The sequence below is a fragment of the Lactuca saligna genome, chromosome 8 (assembly GCF_052625555.1).
Source record: "Lactuca saligna cultivar CGN05327 chromosome 8, ASM5262555v1, whole genome shotgun sequence".
Lineage (NCBI taxonomy): Eukaryota > Viridiplantae > Streptophyta > Magnoliopsida > Asterales > Asteraceae > Lactuca > Lactuca saligna.
This window is the reverse complement of record NC_136424.1, coordinates 209,979,529-210,000,832: the sequence shown is the minus strand read 5'-3', so window position 1 is coordinate 210,000,832 and position 21,304 is coordinate 209,979,529. Positions and strand designations below refer to the sequence as shown.

Here is a 21,304-nt window from a genome sequence, read left to right as displayed (position 1 = left end):
GAAAAAGAAGAAAATAAAATCTTTCTGAAATTTTAAATAAATAAAAAAATAAATGAAAATTAGCTTAATACTAAAATATTATGCAACCTAGCTAAAAATGCATGAAAGAGTAAAAGATAAGGGAAATGCCCCACCCCAAGCTTAAGAACAAGCATTGTCCTCAATGCTTGAGGAAAGGGCGGAAATGACCTAAATCGGAGGGTTGGGCGGCTAGAAATGCTCGTGGCGATAGTGGTAGTCCCACATATCCTGGACCTGGAGGGAAGTGGGAGGGAAGGACTGCTCCAATCAATCAACGCGACTCGCCACATCTTGGATGGCTATCATATTCTCTTGCGTTTGGGTGTCGATGCGCTGCACCGTGGAGAACATTGTGGCAAATTGTTCAAAGAACGTAGGGGGGAAATATGGTGGGACTTCGTGTCCCCCTATTGCTGCGGCTGAAACTGAGGCTCGGCAAATTGTTGTGCAGGTTAAACCTGGTCATCCTCATCATCTATAGGTGGAAGGTGCGGTTTGGGTTGATAGTGTGGTTGTTGATGTTGGTAATGAGGTTGGGGTGGTGGATAGGATGGTCTAACCAATGCATTTTGAGGCAATTGTCTTGGGTTGTAGCTCATGTTGGGATTTGGCTTCCAACTTGAATTATATGCATTTTGGTAACCGGATGGTTTGTTGTGGTAGTTTTGGAACTCTCCCGTGGCATTCACATGCTCCGCATCTTCTTGAAGGATGGGACACATATCAGTAGGATGTCCCATTGTTGCACATATTCCACAAACCATCACTTGTGGAGTTTGTCCCATGGTTAGCTTTTGGATAACAGAGGTTAGATCTTTGATTTGAGACTTGAGATTGATGTTCCCACTTCATTGACTTTGTGTTGTGTGTCTCTTTTCATATCTTGGCGAGGGCCAAAATGTTGAGAATTCGTGGCTATGGTGTTGAAAAGTTGTCTTGTTTGTTGTGGGGTTTTACTAAATACATCTCCACCACTTGAGGCATCAACTAGTCTTTTCTCCATTGGCAACAATCCCTCTTAAAAGTGTTGAATGAGGAGTTGTGCCGGAATTTGGTGTTGTGGGCAACTATAGAACAAGTTGTTGAACCTCTCCCAATAATCATGGAACATCTCATTTTGACCTTGGCGGATTCCACAAATCTCATTTCTAAGACTTGAGACTCTTGAAGCGAGATAGAACTTATCAAGGAAAGCTCTTGCCATGTCGGTCCATGAGTTGATCGACCCCGGTGGAAGATATAATAACCAATATTTTGCTTTATCGGCCAATGAAAAGGGGAATGCCCTTAGCTTGATTTGGTCATCGGTTGACCCTTGTGGCTTCATGCTAGTGCAAATAATGTGGAACATCTTCAAATGCTTATGAGGGTCTTATTCTCCAATCCATGAAAAGTTGGTAGGTGATGGACTAAACTTGACTTCAACTCCAAGCCTCCTTCCAAAACTGGGTAATTGATACCGGTTGGAGTTAACATCGGTCTCCATCATTTGCCTCAAAGTTCTTTCGGGAAATTCTCCTCCGTCCGCCATTGCAATTGGTTCAATAATGGGTGGGTTTTGTTGTATAGGTGGTGTTTCGGAAATTTCTTGGCGAGGGTCGGGACTAGAATCGGGTTCTATATCACTTAATGAAGCGGTTTCAAGCTCCGGGTCCCCGTGGGGGTTAGAAGTTTGACCACGTTCAACTCGTTTTTCCTTAGCCAAATGCCTTGCTTCTTTTTCAATTTCTGGGTTGTAAATCAAGTCACCTGTACGCTAAGATCTGGGCATAGAGAAACAAATTGATTAAAAATAAACCAATCCCCGACAACGGCGCCAAAAATTTGGTGGTTGTTGAGGCCAACAAACCCTAAATATTACACACTAAAATAGTGTATAGTGGTAAAGGGATCGAATCCATGGAGATTGGTTCAATTTATAACTCTATGAAAAATCTCTTTGTAAAAATACTTGTAAAATAACAATAAAAATAAAATGGGGGGATTTGGTGTATTGAAATACTTGAAACAAACTAGAATTAACTATGAATTAAAGAGACAATTTCAACAAAACTAAGGATTTGATGTAAAATAAATAAGGGAGAGATGGTTGACTTAAAGTTTCCTCACTTTGACTTTTGATGAACATATCATTAGAATCCAATGGTGCAATACTTTGATTTAAATCCTTAATTTGGTTATAGTAATCCAAGGAGCTTGAGATTACCTAGACTTTTCTTAATTGTTGAAATGGCTAAAGAAGCTCATAACAATTTCCTTAATCAAAGTCACTAATTCCAAATAGCATGTAATCAGTGAAAGTTAACTAGCATTAAGAACCAAAAAGTCACCAAATCCAAGAGGAGTCAATTGCTTTCACTACCATGTTGGAGGAAATGTTTTTATGATTGTGTGAAGCAAAAACAACACAAAAATCACTTGTTGCAAGCTAATTTGAGGATCCTTCACTTAATCAAGAAATTAGCCAACTAATCACCACAAACACATTTAAACTCATGAATAAAAACATACTAGTAGTGATAACATGATAAAATACAAAACATTTCCATAAAGATTTAAGAACAAGTTCATGGATTCTTCAACATTCAACAAAAGTTCAAAGGATTCAACAAGAAATCAACCAAGATTTGTTTAGCCAAGCATGGCTAAACTCAAAGGAACAAAGTTAGTTGAGATTGTACCAAACATTTCACAATAATCAAGAGGTGAAATCAAGATGTTCTTGGCCTTCACAAGTACTCCAAACTCCAGAGAGAACAAGTCAAACTCGAACCTCCAAGATGAGGCTAAAGAGGCACACCAACCTTCTCAATATAGAGCTCTTAGCAAAATCCCGAAATTGCCCTTGTCAGGAATCCACGCGGGCCGCGGGTAATCTTATGCGGGCCGCGGGCTTCGACGGGATTTTTGGGCTTCTTCAAGTCTTGGGCCCCCAAAGCTAATCCATTGGCCTAGTTCAGATCCAATCAGTTCCTAGTCCATTTTTCTTCAATATTTCTTCAATTAAAGCCCAATTTGTGTTTCCACGTCACTCAAAACTTCCGCAAACTCTTAAACATCGATCTTGCACACTCAAGAATTCTCTTGCGCCCTTTCAAATTTAAATTTCAACGCTTCTGCGCCTTTAAGCAATCGACAAGCCTACTCCCTGGATCACCTCCAAAGCTATCAAGCATGACATCCCCTCTGCTCTTCAAGTCCAATCGCCTTCCAAAAAGATCCCGCATACTCCCGCTCCTCTAGTTTCCTTAAAATATGCAATAATGCTCAAGAAACTAGAAAGTACCCGAAATGGTCATAAAAATAACAAAAAGGAAAATATGCATGGAAATTAACTAAAATGCGAATGGAATGTGCTAAAAAACTATAAAAATAAAAGTAAATAAAATGAAGCTATCAAAATCCCACTTTAAACAACTCACTAAATCACAGCCTAGACATCATTCCCGTAAGTAGATTAATCAATATAACAACTTTGAATCACTGATAAATCTTATTTATAGGTTCATAATTACGATATTATATTTAAATATAAGCTATATTTAAAGTACGGTAGGCGTATCTCAGTTACAGCGGGTTTTAATAAAATTCGGGCTCCACTGGAGTAGAGCTTCAGAGCCAAAAAGTTCTTTTTCTCGGAGCTGTCGGGCGCTCAGAAGCTTTCTTCTAGCTCCGGGGGAGTTTCCTAGGGCTTTAGGGGGGATTATGGGAGGTTTAGAGATAAGTTAGAGAGAGAAAGAGCAAAGTGGAGATGTGAAGAAATGAGGGTGAAAGGGGTTCTATTTATAGGGTGAAACATGGCTCAACTTGGTGCCACATGTGACCATCTAGTGGCAAGACTTGGGGAGAAAGCTATGGTCCAGATTCAACCATGTCACCCCCTTCGCAGCAGCACCCTGTCGACTTCTAAACATTGTAACTTTCGTATATGAGCTCTATCTTCGACGTTATTTATATCCATGTGTAGGTGGAGACATAATCTACAACTTTCATTTAGACTCCATCGGCTAATTCTCGAATGATTTTAAATTTAACAGTAGGAGAATATTACACTGTTAACGACTGTGTAAAACTCATAACTTCTACATATGGACTCCAGTTTCGTCTGTATTTTTATCATTAAGATCCTATTAATGAGATCTTCAATTCTCATTTAGGTCGTGTTGGCTAAAAACTGCTCGATCTAAAATTCGAATTCTGGGTTGTGCACTGCTATGCCAAATCTTAGAAAAATCATAACTCCCTCATACGAAGTCATATTTGGGCGTTCTTTTTATGCACACTCTCGGTTTAACGTATACTACGACTTTTGTTTAGATCACTAAGGCTAAAAAGTCATCCATCGCAAATTCACTATTTACGTCACATAGCGTCGTGTCGGTTTTGTCGCGAAACTTCGACAGGTCATAACTTCTTCGTTATAACTCAGATTTCGGTGTTCTTTATATGTCTGGAATCCTTGTCACGACCACTACAACTTTCTTCATCGATTTCGAGTTTATCTAACACTTTAATTTTGACGCTTATATTATCATTTATTTATTATACATTTATAAATAAGTATAAAGCATTCACATAATTCACATAATACTCAAATAATTCATCTTTATTAATTCAAAATAGGTTACAATGGTTGACCTGACTATTACATCAATGCACTAATGCTTAGCCCAGTTGCTATTCTGAGGAGACTTCTTCCAATAGAGTGCCACATATTTGTCCTTGTGAGTGTCTCGCATGATTTCCTTTCTTAAAATCTTCGTTTTTCAGGATTACAAAGATTACCAAGCCAAATCCATGGTTTCAATTTTCTCATTGTTATTCAAAACATCTACGTGATGCTCCCCGCTATCGTTTAGTGAATCAAGAAACTTGAGAACCAAAGAGTTTCTAGTCTTGTTGATCTTAATTTGACACATATCATTCACCGGGCAATTAGAACGATTGAAGATCTATGTAAGTGTCTCATTCTTTTGCTGAAAAAAATGCTCACATTGACGATTAAGACTATTCTTGTTAACAACATTTACCTCATCAGTACCTTTATAAGCAACAGTCAACGTATCCATCATTTCCTTGGTTGATCGACAGTTTTAAATGAAGTGACAGATTTCATATGAAAGAGAGTTTTCTATAGCAACATGGGATTTGACATCAAGAGCAACAAGATGTTTCTCTTCATCGTCGAATTCGAACATGTTTTTCGACTAACTCATCTTCTTTGACATTATCTTTCATGAGCCGGTACATAGGAACATGAGGACCATTTTTGGTGATATCTATCTTTGAGTAGTCTATAGTTTCAAGGACCATCATTGCCTTCGACTTCCACATGGTAAAGTTCTTTTCATCGAACTATGGAATTTTCTTATCAGAAGTGGTTTTAGTGGTATTTGAATAAAAGGAAGACATGATTATTTGATATAGGCAACCGGTTCTGATATCACTTGTAGGTTCCTTGATCGACATTAATTAACAATAAAAATAAACAAAAGAACACAAAAGAATTAACACAAAGGTTTTCACTAAGAAAATGTTCCCATCAATAGAACGAGCATAAAGTTCTAGGGTTTGATGATCAACCAATGATTTAGACCCTAGTAGATATAGAAAAGTAAATACGATGTGAATCGTTACAAACCAGGGATATCACCTAATCTACGATAATAATAAAGTATATCCAATATCACTAAGATATCGGATCTGCAAACTAACTACGTATATTTTACATTTACAAGAGATTACATAAGATGTACATATCACGCTGACACAACATTACATACTTAAATTCACGCTGGCGTTGATTGAGTCAACGTGACTGTTTTACATTATGAGATTCTAAGGCTTGACCTTACAAATAATTATTATTAGACAAAACTTAAAAAATGGTCCCTGTAGTTTCCAAAAATATCAAGTTTAATCCCTAAGTTCAAAAAACCTCACAGATGGTCCCTGTGGTTTCAAAACTTTTAGCAAATGGTCCTTCCGCCTAACTCCGTCAGCTTTCTACCATTAAGTGAGGGGCATTTTCGTCATTTCAATACACAGGGACCATTTATGAGGTTTTCTCTATTTAAAAAAAAAGAAAAAAAATATAATTATTTAACTAAAGGGCCCCACCTCTCTCTCTCTCTCTCTCTCTCTCTCTCTCTCTCTTTCTCTCTCTCGATGTGATGAAGAACACAAGTCATGGCAGCGTGGAATTAGTGGCGACGCTACTGCTCTTGCTTATGTTAAACCGGATCGCCCTTACTCCGTTCATCAAAGGTTTTTCACTGCCTTTGATGACATATATTGTTTGTTCATGGGGAGTTTGAACAATCTCTGCTAATCAAACAATACGGACTGTCAAAGAACACCAACGAAGCCATGTTCGTGATTGAAGCTTATCGAACGCTACGAGACCGTAGGCCTTACCCCACCGATCAGGTCATCAAAGATCTTGAAGGAAGTTTCGCATTTGTTATCTACGATAGTAAATCCGGAACTGTTTTCACTGCACTAGTAAACTTCCATATTCATGGTTCACAAGACTCTGTTTTTCTTTTTAGTTTGTTTCACCTACCAATTGTTCGTGAAAATGCCTAAATGAAATATATATATATATATATATATATATATATATATATATATATATATATATATATATATATATATAATTACAGGGTTCAGATGGAGGAGTAAAGTTGAATTGGGGAATAGCTGCAGATGAATACCATGGAAACACTAAAATGGAAGGGATTAAACATTTCACAGGAAGAAGACGAGCCTTTGTTCAAACTGAATCCGGATGTGTCTTTGGAATGGAGCTAGATCAAAGTGATAATGCTTATACAGTCAATAGAAGGTTACAAATAACTGTCAGTCTCCTGATTGAAAAAAGTTCTTTAACTTTTGGAGACATGGTTTTAAAAATCGTGATCAGATAAAAGGGAAGTAGGGGGTTTTTTCTGGAGGAAGAAGAAGAATGGAGAAGAAGAGAGAAATAGGAAGGGACGAACGAAGAGATAGAAATAGGGGAGGAGGGGGTTAAGGGTGACCTGACAGTTAAAGCTTTTGAGTTTTCTTGGGATGAACACATAATGAGAGAGAGAGAGAGGGAGAGATGGGTGGGGACCCTTACATATTTATTTATTTATTTATTTATTTAAAAAAAGCAATAGAAAACCTCATAAATGGTCCCTGGGTAGTGAAATGACAAAAATGCCCCTCACTTAACGGTAGAAAGCTGACGGAGTTAGAAAGAAGGACCATTTGTTAAAAGTTTTGAAACCACAGGGACCATCTGTGAGGTTTTTTGAACTTAGTGTCACACCCCCAAACCAAGGATGGCGGAAACGTCCGGGGGTGGAGGACTTCATGTATAGTATCATAACAACAATTGCAATAGCGATTTAAGCAAACACAACCAACATATATGTAATTGAAAGAGTTACATCATTGTAGAAATTACATGTTTCAAAATCAATTACAATATGTTGACAAAATATGAAATGTTTGACGCCTTAATGTCCCATCCTCAAAATGCACTTGATTTCCTGTTTAGTGATTTCCTGAGAATACAAGTTGTTTGAAAAAGTGTCAACACAAAGGTTGGTGAGTTCATAAATTTTTGAGATAAAGAGTTTGGAAACCGTTCTTTGTAATGTGTTGTGTGTCACCAAGAAAAATCCAATATTTTCCTTTAAAAAGTTATGAGGTCCTAAATCCCAGAACCAAGAATGAACAAGTATTTTCCATACTTAATGATATAACCGTGGTTTTAAATCGGCATAAAACCCTTTTTGATACGAAAGCGTACAAGTATTTTTCCATACTTAAAGTAATTTTTGTGAGCTAAATTGACATAACTCGCTAATTTGAAGTTAGAACCCGTAAATCTTATGATTTGTTAATACCACATGTGAGCTATCATAACCATTCTTGACATACACGGCCTCGTAATACGACGTTCTTCAGGCGTCGCCGTTAAATGACACTTGTCACCACAGACATGCCGGTCTAGCTGTTGCAAGCAGCTTAGGTGTGGGTTTGTCAAACCCAATATAGATCTATACACAACTATCACGTTCTCCCTACAAGAGACTCTGGTTACAATTTACAGGACTTTTTGACTTTGTTACTTTGGAAGTAACCCGAAGTGAATGACTCATAAATTTATTCATTAACAGATTTACGTGAACTAAACATAAAACCTTTGATAAATAAGTTTGAGAAGTAAATGATACATAAACTATACCTATTATAGTTTATCCGAAATGATTGTAATGTATAAGTACTCTTTTATGAAAACACATTAGTGTTATAAATCCATAAATTATGCTTATTATAACTTAATATATGCGTTCTAAATGAATGAATAATCTTATCATGAATGACTAAGTTTCAGTTTATGATGATAAACTAACAAGGAAACACATTCAATATTTAGAACTCATGGTTATACACTTTTCTCAACATAATACAAAGTGTCATGAAGGTTATAAGCTGTTAACAAGTTTTTAACCTTTCTGCATCGTTTTCAAAAAGTCATAGAAAAATCATACGAAGTCAAAAACTAAATCTGTAAATTCTGAGAGTTTCTAAAAGGTTTCTAGTTTATTCATAATTTTTATCATGATTTTTCAGTACCTCCACCTTGTGTGAAAAAGTCCATAATCACAGACTGATCCGGATTGGTGTTTGAAATGATAGGCAGTCTTGTAAAAATCACCATAAATCGTAGAAAAATCATGTAGAGATGTTCAAGTAGTCATTTTAAAGATAAGAACTGGAACTACTTTAAATATTTTTGAAAACAAAAATGTTTAAGTTGCCCAAAATAGTCCATGAATGGAGTCCAACTTTTCTGATGAAAGCTGTTAGAAAAGTTTAGTTATGTTCTTAGTGTTTTAACTTGTATCCCCCCCCCCCCTAAAAACTTAAGAAAACATGAAAATGTAGGGGTATGAACCCACCTTATGTGATTTCATTAGATGATTGTTGATGAATGGAAGTGATCAACTCAAGAACACTTGAAGATGCCTTGAAGATATTCGGGAATCTAACATCAAACTGATGGAGTTTGTGTAAGAAATCAATGATTTGAGTAGCATGAAGTGAAATAATCACAAGGAGGATGAATTATACTTACCAAGAGAAGAATAAATCTTAAAAATCAGCCTTGGAGTGTTGAAATAGAGAGAAAAAGTTTGAGAGAAAAGTTGTGTTGGGTTTTTAGTGAAATGAGAGCAAGTGAAAGAAAATGAGGAGAGAGGATGAATGTCCAGCTCTAAAAATGTGGGAATGACTTGTGAGTGAGGTAAAAAGGACAAGGAAGAGACAAGGTATGGTGGGGAGGAGTGTGGGTTAGTCATGGAGTGGGTATGGTGGTTGCTTGTGTCATAATACAAAGAAAAGTCAACACTCAACCTTTGTACCTCACCCACTCTTCTTGGATAAGGTTTTATCCCCAAAAACATGATTAATCATTAATTAAGGGGCCTTATATGTTAAAATAAAGTTTTGGGTGAAAATCCCGCGTTAAAACTGTTGGATTAGTGTCTAAGTCCATAACTATTTTGGTATGTACTTGACCCGATGGTGCATGGTCCTTTTGGGTTGCCTTCATCAAAGCAACTTGCTAGGATGAATTATGGAGAGAAAGGAATAAATATAATTTATTAATATATTATGAGAATAATATATTAAAGGAGAAATCATATTATTTAATTAATATTAGTCAAGAATTAATTGGTAATTAGTTTTGTGACTAATAGAGATTAATTAAACTAAAGGGACTGGAATTGTAATTATAAGATAATTGCAATTTGGGTTATGGATTGCCTTATATTAAGGAGTGGATGAATTCTATGGGAAAGCCCATGAGAAAATCGTCCAAGGCCTTAAGGAAAGGAATCCATGGGTTGCTTAGGGCTTAAGCATCCAAATTAGGGTTTCCTTATTGGATAACCCTAATAGCCTAACTATATATACATCCCTTATGACCCAAAAACGTGGCTAAGAATCCTTCTAGGGTTTCACACATTTTTGGGCAGCCTCCATCCTCTCTCCTCTTTATCCTCTTACTCTTGGTGTTTGTGAACCATTAGAGGAGTGATATTTGTGACTCTAAGCTTTCTAAAGTCAATACAAGGAGGAATTGAGATTGTTATTGCTACATAATAATCAAGGTATGATCTTAAACCTATTCTCATGTTAATATGATTACTTGAATGCTAGAATCAGGGTTTATAGTCTTGGATAACTTGCATGTACAATAGAGAAACCTAGATCCAAGCATTAGGGTTAGTATGAGCACATAGGATGTTCTTATGACCAAAACCCATCAGTGGTATTAGAGCCTAGATTGGTTTCTATTGTATTGATGCTTTGTATGATTGAAAAATTCGATTTTTGGGTTTCTGGGGGCTGAACTCGCCGAGTTCATGCTGACTCGACGAGTCCATACCTAACTCGGCGAGTCGTCTGGTCAGATGGAGGGAAAACCGGGATTTTTTGCTGTTTTTGCTTAAGGATAGTTGCCTTATCATATTAGATCAATATAAATTCGATTTTATGATATATTTGACTATATTCTTGATCTAATTAAAGATATTTATCAATTAATAAAATATTTGTTTCCTTATGTGATAATTAATTAATTATTTTGATTAAATTGGTAAATTGTTTTGCAAGAAATCATTAAATAAATCAAATATGGATAATTATGTGATTAAATGTTAATTAAGATTATTTGTTATTTGATCCTTGTTGTTATGAAAAGTTTCATATTTTTCCCTTTAGGTTTTATAGTTTAAATTTGAACCCAAAAGTTTTGTTGTTTTGAAATTTAAATAGTTGAAACCCTAATGTTTTGAAAAAATGTTTCAAAAACTTGCCCTCAAGTTTTGGAATTTAAATTTTGATAAAAATTTTAATTTTGATGTATATTTAAATTCTAAACCCCAATGTTTTGAAATGTTTCAAAAACTTGCCCTCAAGTTTTGGAATTTAAAAGTTGATTAAAAGGTTTAATTAGGAATGTTAAATTCTAAAACCCTAGTAATGTTTTGAAAAGTTCAAATCACACCCTTGTGGTTTTATTAATTAAGGTGTATAATTAAAAGAGGTTTAATAAATCCATAAAAGTTTAGGTTTACAATTTAATTGAAGTAAAAGTATAATTGTTAAATTTGACCACCTAGTATTTAAAAAGTGTAAAATACACCCTATACTATATATAACATTAAAAGTCTAACATTATATATATGTATGAGTAAAAGTCAGTCTTACCGTTAGTAGGCCTCATTCACGAAGCTGGTCTATGAGGGGTGTTTAAGGAAATTGCCTATAAAATGGCGATTGAATGGGTATCCACTCTTACCCAACGCACTCTTGACTAGTGGAGGGTTGTTAGCCGAACGGGTAGGATAGGATGAAACCTTCCATTATAAGTATGATGAAGTACAAAAGTAACTAAATGTTTTTCAAATTCCCAATCTTAGTTACTTAGGCAAAGTGAATTGATGCAATTCCATGAAATTACACTTTGTGCCCTTGCGAAGACGTTAATGGAGCATGTGTGGTTTACCGGCACACTAAATGGTTCTAAGCAAAGGTAGCAAAGGGTGACTCAATGTTTGTTATAGTTCGGTGGAGCGTGTGTGGTTTACCGGCACATCGAATAGGTGACTGTAACATGTGACGGCACCATGTAAGTTTGCATGGTTATTCCCACCCGCTTTGTGATCCTCGGCATCCCAGTCACAAACTAAAGGGGCATATCGAGATATAAACATGCCATTGAAATGTTCAATGAATCTCAAAGGATCTAGGAGTTTTCATAGATTTAAAAATTAAATTTCTTTTTCGTTTTTTCATGTTGGAAATTAGTGAATCTTTATTAACTTACCTTCAAATGTTCTGCAATTTGGGTTACGGCATCCCTCTCCCGAGTTGTAGAATATTGTGTTGGGTCCTAGCCTTAGTATCTCATTTGGGTGATTTACTAAGGACTCAATCAATCAACTAACTTGAATTCGTTTTCTCCCGTTTTGTAGATGTCAAAGTTCGACAATTATGGTCTTCCCAAATCCCGTGGAACAAGCATTCCACATGAAGATGGTATTCCACGATTTGATCAAGGAACAAGAAATCATGCTTCAATTCCTCCACCTCCTCCAATTGTTCTCCCTAACCCACAAGATCGAAGAATTGAAAGGTTCAATATCACTAAAGCCCTATTGGAAATGAAACATGAAGATGGTAAACCCGTGTGTACCCACGTTCTAGGAATGAAATCACACATTGATAGGTTGATAATGTTGGGTGTGTCATTCCCGGATGAGTTGGCTGTGAATTGGGTTTTGCAGTTACTTCCTAAATCATATAATGAGTTCAAAAGAAAGTATTATATGATGGATCATGACGACAACGTCATTGACCTAACTTACATGCTCATTGCTGCTGAATCAGAAATGATTTGGCGAAGCAATGGAGCATATTTGTTGGGAAAGTCAACCAACCATGCTTCCGAGGACGTTCTAGGAGAACCGACCTGCGTTTGCTGCCAAAAGAAAGGGCATTGGATAGAAGTCTGCCCCAAGAGCCTGAAGATTCCAAAGATAGGAGAGTCAAAGAGTATGGTTGTGCTTCAGGTAAAAAAAACCACTATCTAACTCCACTAAGTTCCCATTCGTTGATTCTTAATACATGATGTGATAAGATTGCATTTGAATGTTTTGCAGGATCGGTGAAAAGAAAGGAAGCTTGATGAAAGAGCAAGATGAGTCTAATCACAAAGAAATGGATCTCGATCGCATGGACTTGAAGATTAGATTCTGAGCTTAGATAGTTATGATAGAGTTGTTAGAAATTTTCTTTTTGAATACATAGTTTTCAGTTGATTTTGCATTGTAAGGACAAATGTTTTCTGCTGCTTTTATAAATAAAATAAATTTTGGTTTGACTTATTTATTTATTTGTTTATTCCCTTGCAATGAAATCGTTATGAAAATTGATGTTTGTATATTTCTACAACGAATGGATATGATTCTTATTTATGGAAATGTCGAGAATTTAACAAATAGGGAGAGTTTCTCATCGCCCAAATTTCAATTGGACAGAAATTTGGAATCACGCAACTTGGTTGCATGATGAATGAGAAATTTCATATTTGGAAATTAGACTAATTCATTGACAAAGTGTCAAGTGAAGGACTAGGAGATCGAGTACACAAAGTTGCGTGTTGATCATAAGAGTAACAGATATTCGTCATGATTTACTAAAGGTTTAGTAAATATGATTATACTTATAAGATTAAGTGTAATTCGGAATTGATTAAAAAGGTTTAAATCAATAGCAAAACGAATAAGAAGAATCAAGTAGGCAGAAAGATAAAAGTTTCTCCATTCTAAGAAGAAGGAAGGGTACCTTTTATGCTTTATGATAGGTCTTTATGATTAAGAACCATATCTTAATTGATCCTATAAGTGAGTCTTAGTACAATTGTATGTCTAAGTAGAGGAATCAAGAATTGAAGAAATGGTTAAATCAAGAAGTCAATCATACTTCGTTCCAAAACAAGTCTTAGAGTTAAGATTGTGACAATGAGTGACAGGTATTAAAAGGTTTATAACGTTCATCAAATGTGGAAACTTGTGATGTCTTGGATAAGACAAAGACCAACTAGGACCAATTTATAAAGTGTTTTGATAAAAACTACACTAACTCTTGAATATTTGTTTGTCAAGAAATGTTTATTGACAAGAGAATCTTATACGTCAAGGAGTCAGTGGGAGTCTTAATAGTCTTGAAAGGTTTCAAGAACAAATCAAAATAAACCTTATCGATCATCACTAGCACACGAGTTGAGGTTTACAACCTATCGTGTTGACATTATTTTGTTTATGTGATGTTCCAATTGAGTTAATTATGCATGTGAGTTCTATGAGTTCTCATTTTTAACGCATAAAAGGCAAGGTACCTTAATCAATGAAAGGTACATTGATAGGAAAGGGTGAGCTGCTTAACTACTTGGAAGACATGGTGGGCAGCTGTGCTACCATAAGGCAAGAAACCAAGATTAAGAAAGTTCGGTCCATATGAGTTTGAATTTGTCGTAAACTTTGGTTTTAACAAATTCACATGGATAGAAACACATACACCGTTTAAATCTAAGTGTTATAAGATTTCCTCCTTCATGAAAATGATTGTAAGGAAATGCTTTCACTAAGAAAGATTTTAAGAAGATAGTGATTGTAAAATTGCATTCTCGAATTCGATTATGATTATGGTATCCCTTTCCATAATTTGAATTGTGAGGTTTGGCAATTAGTCTTAATTGTTTAGACACACATATGAACTATCTAAGGAAAAGGTGTATAAGTTCAAGAAGCCTTGATAAAAGATTATCAAAGCATTAAGTATTAGAAACATGGACTTAAGAAATTCAATAGGTATTGTTTTTCTGAAAGTTAAGATGTTTATGAATACATGTCGAAGCTGGTGGGAGCATAAGTGTAATGTTTATAATAATCATCATGACAGTGGGAGCATAAATGTTATGATTGTATGATTATTATGGAAAGTATTGCAAGTTAGCGATATTAATTATAGAAAACAAGAGTTATACCTTACAAAGTCATAAGGGTTGTAAAGTTGTTTTGCTATAATTAAGGGAGAGAATATTATGCTTCATTTCAAATCTAAAGGCTTAGGTTGAGAAATGTTGATAAATTTAGTCAAAGGTACATAGTGTGTTCTTAAAATTTCAATTATGATTACGACATTCCTCTTCACAATTTAAATTTTGAGAACATAGCAAATAAAACATTATGCATCGTATCCCATACGCTTCGGGTATAGGATCGATTGCAAATGCTTTAATACTTGACCATTCTAAAATTTTCCAAATGTCTAGCACATTTAGAGGGAAAAGGGACTAGAATCGGTTTTGACTAAAATAATTAAACAACTATCAAAGGACAATCTAAAGTTAGATGAGGATTGGTTGCTTGTGAGTAGTTGGAAGCATGGTATTGGATGGACCATATCGACATTATTATGAATAGAAAAGATTCTATTAAGAATGAGTTGTCATATGGAAAATATGGAAATGTTTCCATATTGGATGGACCATGTCGACATTATTACGAATAGATAAGATTCTATTAAGAATGAGTTGTCATATGGAAAATATGGAAGCGTGTCCATATTGGGAATTGAATATTGAAAATCTATGTCTAGATTAGAAACTTTTATGCAAAAGGATGTTCAAAGGAATGTACTTTGAATGAGAGACATCATATCTAAGGAGTTGGCTTGTAACAATCTCCGATAAAAGACTTTGTAATTTCATTGGCAACAGTCTTTGTGACTTTGGTGTAGTGATATTACGAAAGGATCATTGCATAAAATTTTAGAATCTAGCATATTCTATAAGTAGCAAGAATTTGATATTCTTACACTTATGAAAAAGGATTGGGAGTTGTGAAATGAATATGATTGGAAATGTGTTCGTTTGATCTATTTCAAAAAGTAAGAATCATAGGTAAACATTGTGTGCATGCTGAGAGCATGGGACAAGTGTTGTAATAATTCAAGTAAAAGTTGATTACCCGAACAACAAATAATGAGTAATCGATATGGTAATAAATAAAAGGTGTTTTATTTATACTCAAAGGTTTGAGGCCATATGGGATTAGTATTATCCTTGTGTTTCACTTTGCATGTTTTGACTTCCTGAATAATTTAATTGGTTAAGAATAGTCAAATTATTCGAACGGGCCACAGTCGTTCATATGTTGGAAGTAGGTATGAATAAAGACTGTCATGAATTGGTGTGTGAATGTCTAAAGAGTATTAGACATAAGCAAATGTTTGCTGCAACGTTCATGAGTGCTTATGAATATGATTTGAGCATTGGATTAAACCCATGCTCACTTGGATCACTCCATGAATTGTATCACAAGTGATTAGTGAGACGATAACATCTTATATTCTTGAAACCGAGATGTGTGAGTTGTATCTTGCGAGTCGGTTACACATTGATAATATGTAAACGCACTAGTAACTTGGTGTCATAAAACATATTGTTATGTGTAATTCGGTAAGTAAGTGCAAGCGAACATTGAGTCAAAGTTTATCCGTTCCTTATATCCAAAGTAGGATAAAAGCGATATCTTTGGGCCCCTCGATCATTTAGTGATGACAAACGTAAATGCTCGGCCGGGCTAGGGCTAATTTGATTTGTTCAATTAGTCAGTCATCATAAATCGGGAATCGAGAAATAGTACAAAGAGAATGATTTGAAATCATGTCTCATACAATATCTAGAATGGAGGAATATATGATCCCTTATCTAAAGGACACGCGTATCTGATAGGATCAGAGTTGACAGCGGCTTTGGAAAGCTACGATTGCAGATCAGGATCTGCAGTCATACGCAGAATAGTTATTAGACTTATCCAAGTGGGAGACTGTTGGATTAGTGTCTAAGTCCATAACTATTTTGGTATGTACTTGACCCGATGGTGCATGGTCCTTTTAGGTTGCCTTCATCAAAGCAACTTGATAGGATGAATTATGGAGAGAAAGGATTAAATATGATTTATTAATATATTATGAGAATAATATATTAAAGGAGAAATCATATTGTTTAATTAATATTAGTCAAGAATTAATTGGTAATTAGTTTTGTGACTAAAAGAGATTAATTAAACTAAAGGGACTGGAATTGTAATTATAAGATAATTGCAATTTGGGCTATGGATTGCCTTATATTAAGGAGTGGACGAATTCTATGGGAAACCCATGAGGAAATCGTCCAAGGCCTTAAGGAAAGGAATCCATGGGTTGCTTAGGGCTTAAGCATCCAAATTAGATTTTCCTTATTGGATAACCCTAATAGCCTAACTATATATACATCCCTTATGACCCAAAAACGTGGCTAAGCATCCTTCTAGGGTTTCACACGTTTTTGGGCAGCCTCCATCCTCTCTCCTCTTCATCCTCTTACTCTTGGTGTTTGTGAACCATTAGAGGAGTGACATTTGTGACTCTAAGCTTTCTAAAGTCAATACAAGGAAGAATTTAGATTGTTATTGCTACATAACAATCAAGGTATGATCTTAAACCTATTCTCATGTTAATATGATTACTTGAATGCTAAAATTAGGGTTTATAGTCTTGGATAACTTGCATGTACAATAGAGAAACCTAGATCCAAGCATTAGGGTTAGTATGAGCACATAGGATGTTCTTATGACCAAAACCCATCAAAAACGATGAAAAACAAAGCTAAAATAAAGTCGTAGTCGAAAACCGGAAGGAAATGGACTTCCAACGAGACCTCTCCGTCGTGGCCGGAGGTTCGGTCCTCCTGAGGCTAGGCGCGAGGCGAAATGAAGCGAAGAGCAGGTTCGGTCCGAAAGCAGCAGGAGCGAAATGGACCGAAAGGCGAAATGGAGCGAAATGGACCGAGACTTCGGGTTCGGGCCTTGAGCGAGGTTCGGGCCCGAAAGGGAGGGTTCGGGTCTGTGAGGTTCGGTCCCGAGAGGGGGGTTTCGGTTACGAGAGGACTTTCGGTTCAGCAGCTTGGTTCGATTCTCTTGGTTTCGGTCCCTAAGAGGACTTTCGGCCCTAAGAGGCTTCGGCCCTATATAGAGGGTTTCGGGTCTTTTACCCGTTCTAACTCCGTTTTAAGTGATTTTTGACCTGGTTAAGGGTCGGAATGACCCGAATGACTTCAAAAAGTTACGGGAACCATTGAGAGAGATTTGGGAGAGATTTCAAATAGAAAGAGATAGAGTGAAATTGATTGAGAGAGGTTTCGTTTGTGACCTTTTTGAGTGTCCAACTTCGTAATGCAAGGTCCGTAAACCCCATTAAGCCATGTTTTAGTGTCTTACACACTCCTGATGAGTGTGCATTAGTGTTTTATCGCTTTGGTTCATTGTTTACCGCATTTAAGGTTTAGTAAAAATTCAATCACATGGATTTTTCAAATGATGTTTTCTCATTAAAATAACAGATTGTTTAGTAAATACACAACGCAAACCCTAATACGCAAGGGCTAATTGAGTCGTCCGGTTTGACTTATTGACTTTGTTTGACTTTGACTTGACCCTAATTTGACTATTGTCACACTTAGGGATTAAACTTGATATTTTTAAAAACCATGGGGACCATTTTTGAAGTTTTGTCTTATTATTATTATTATTATAAATTATAAATTATAAAAAAGAAAAAAAAAAAAAAAAAAAGACAATTAAAATTTCAAAAATCAAAATGGATGTGGTTGATATTAAGATGTAATTAAAGGTTAATTAAAAGTTTGGGGTACAATTAATAATACGGTACATATAGCAACACCTTATTAATTTTCTATTTTTTAAATTTTGGAAAACTTCCATATGACTGCACTACAAACAAACGTGCCAACCAAAACTAGATCTCGAGCTCGATTTGGTTTAAGTTCAATTTGACAAACTAAACTAAGTTCAAACTCGACTTACTAGCTACACAAGCCCTCTTAATAAAGCTTGAGCTTAAATAGCTCCAAAAATGTGCACTAAAACAATCACAAGTTCACAACCCAAAATTATACACCAAATATACTTGCATATTAACACAATCCATCGGGTTTTTTTTCTTTAATTAAAGCCCAACGCTTATAAACTCTAACACAATTACATATTTCGAACTCGACCATAATTATCAGATAATAAGTTCAATCAGATAAAAATATGATATAAACATCGATCATACACACATATACTACTACCACAATGGTGTGGAATTCGACCATGAAACAAGCGTATTCATATGCGTAAACGCCATTCTATAATTAAAATTCCGATCCCCATCAACCACCACCTTCCCCATTTCCTCTTCTTCCATATCATACTCATAAATCGCTTCTCTCCACTTCTTAAACACCAAAAACCTCCCGTTTTTCGTCATGAAAACCGGAATCAATCCCGTTATATCATAATCCATGTTAATTGTACACTTCTTGACCCAAATTTCCTCACATTCGACCCGTTTCAATGTCCATATTTGAATCCGGTAAACCGTCAATTGAGCAACAAAATTCAACAAATCGCCATTCTCAATAAGTCGATCATTCATCCCCGTTGTAACTGGAAGATCTATACGGGAAAACTTTTCCTTGTCTATATCCATTGAGATTATGTAATTTACATTATTAGTCCCTGGAAGCCAATAAAGAACCCCTGAAGTGGAAACTGGTTTGTGTGTGAAGTCACGGAAGAGTCCGAAAGTGGGGACATGACACCCAGTCCATTGCATTGTGGTTAAGCTTAGTATTTCAGTGTCTATGTGACCCGATTCGTCTCTGAATACGTGTATAGCTTTATATTGTTGGGTTTTGGGGCTGAATACAAACCCGTATGATTCATCCCGGGTTTGAACTATGGTTCCGGATTTGAGTGGGAGGAGCTTTCGGGTTGTGGGATTCAAGATTAGTAAAGTTCCGGTTTTGTTTGTTGCTAGAATTAAACCATTACATGTGGCTAAGATTTCGCGGAAACCGGAAATGTTTGGGTCGGTGATTGTGGCGTTTTGGTGTTTGAAATTGAATTCCATTAGATAGATTTGGAGTTTTTGCTTTTTGGGAGGGTTTGGATCGAAGAGTGTGAATTGGTTGTTGTTGTTATGGGTGTTGATATCGAATGTATTTGGGCGTGATTCGGAGAATTGTTTAAGAAATGTGAGAACTTTTTCACAACGAGTGGTGTGGGATTCGATGAAATTAGGGCTGCTTATCAGGGTACGCCATGTTTTGCATACGAGAGTTAGCTTTAAGATGTCTTTTGCAGGAAGAAGAAGAAGAATTTTGAAAATTAAGTCGTAGGGAAGAAGTGAGACCTCATTCGCACATCTCTTCGGTGGGCTGTTCATTTGTCCTCAATTGATCGCGTATCTGTTCTAACAAAATATCTGAAAAAATGAATCAATTCTCCAAAATAACAACCATTTTTACAGTTAAGTGGTCAGTACTGATCAATACGATGAATATGAGTCTTTGAATATGAAAGTGAGTCTGAAATCGGAATCGAAATTGTAATCACAAGCGCAGGATCATGAGCAGGGTAAAACGCATATCGATCGACGATTGTTAGAATAGAAGATGAAGATTTATGAAAGCAATCGAAGAAGTTATCATACCTTGTAGTATCAGCGAGTGTGAAGAGAGTTAAGTGAGAGTTGGTGGGAGTAGTGATGTATTCTTTGATTGAAGGAATATTCGATTCAGAGACGATTGCTTGTTCTTGTTGTGATCACCGCTGATGAATTAGGAGATTAGGATCCAAGTCACCACAGAGATTTCTAGGGTTTGGTGATGTTCCTATTTTTAGGACAATTGTCACGGGGATCAAGAAGCTTTTGTTTTAGTTGAATTACATGACCATTTATTTTTATTTTCTTTTAGATGATTTTATTAAGGGGTGTTTGGGATTGTGGTTTAAAAGTGTTTTTTGAAAAGTTAATAAGTCAAAAAAAAAAATGTTTGGCAAACTCAAAAGTACTTTTCAGAATGGTTTTTCCATAAGCTTCAATAAGCACTTTTTCATAAGCATGGAAAACGTGGTTTTTTGAAACTGCTTATGGCTTTTCAGCCAAAATAATTTCAAAAAGCACATTTTAAGCCAAACACTTTTTAACTTATTAACTTATTGGCTTTTTCACTGTAAAAGCTTATCCAAACACTTTTTTAAAAACTCTTTTTACCACCACTATAAGCAAATAAGCACTTTTATCTAAAAACATTTTTCTAGTTAAAAAAGCACTCCCAAACACCCTCTAATTATCTATTAGACTGTGCGGAGTGGGCCACGGTTCCAAACTACGGTTTGCTGGCTGGACCGCACACACTGTCCCCCCCCGGGTGCGGGTTCTTGCAGTTTTAGACGCAGTGTGACGAGTTATGGCCGCGTCTCGTGATTGGTTGCTGCTCTTTGACCGTTGAACGGTCCTTTGTGCAGTTCATTTCTTTTTTTCTTTTTTAATTCACCCTATATATATATACTTACCATTTCTTTAAAAAATTTCACAATAATTTCTTATGTTTTTACTATCTCTTCCTCATTTTTTTTTTAATTGTCTTCTTCCAAAAGGCCCACCAAAGAAAACATACTCACTAAAAACACCACAACCCCAATATCTTCATTTAATCAACCTATTTTTTTCACCTCCGTATTACCACTATGACGGTATGCTTCCGTATTTTCCATAACAATTAACGCAACCACTAACTTGCTATCGAGACTGCGAGAGT

The 21,304-nt window shown here is 35.9% G+C and overlaps 1 protein-coding gene and 1 non-coding gene across 3 annotated transcripts; one reads left to right on the top strand and one right to left on the bottom strand.

Moving 5' to 3' along the window:
* Positions 1-1,070: 1,070 nt before the first annotated feature.
* Positions 1,071-1,177, top strand: LOC145013644 (small nucleolar RNA R71). Its single transcript, XR_013665192.1, has one exon. It is a non-coding gene; the product is annotated as a small nucleolar RNA R71 (small nucleolar RNA).
* A 17,417-nt stretch (positions 1,178-18,594) lies between these two features.
* LOC145011774 (F-box/kelch-repeat protein At3g23880-like) lies at positions 18,595-20,339 on the bottom strand. 2 transcript variants are annotated; one of them, XM_078970513.1, is made up of 2 exons: positions 20,194-20,339; positions 18,595-19,965 (listed from the first exon to the last, which is right to left on the bottom strand). In XM_078970513.1, exon 2 carries the CDS (start codon positions 19,924-19,926, stop codon positions 18,784-18,786), a length of 1,143 nt encoding a protein of 380 aa, XP_078826639.1. In that variant the 5' UTR covers positions 19,927-19,965; positions 20,194-20,339; the 3' UTR covers positions 18,595-18,783. The 2 variants fall into 2 exon arrangements, with proteins under 2 accessions (XP_078826639.1, XP_078826640.1); XM_078970514.1 differs by having other exon boundaries at positions 18,595-19,948; positions 20,194-20,338.
* Positions 20,340-21,304: the final 965 nt, after the last annotated feature.

Coding starts and splice junctions, on each gene's coding strand:
- LOC145011774 (XM_078970513.1), bottom strand. CDS start 19,926: ATGAACAGCCCACCGAAGAGATGTGCGAATGAGGTCTCACTTCTTCCC.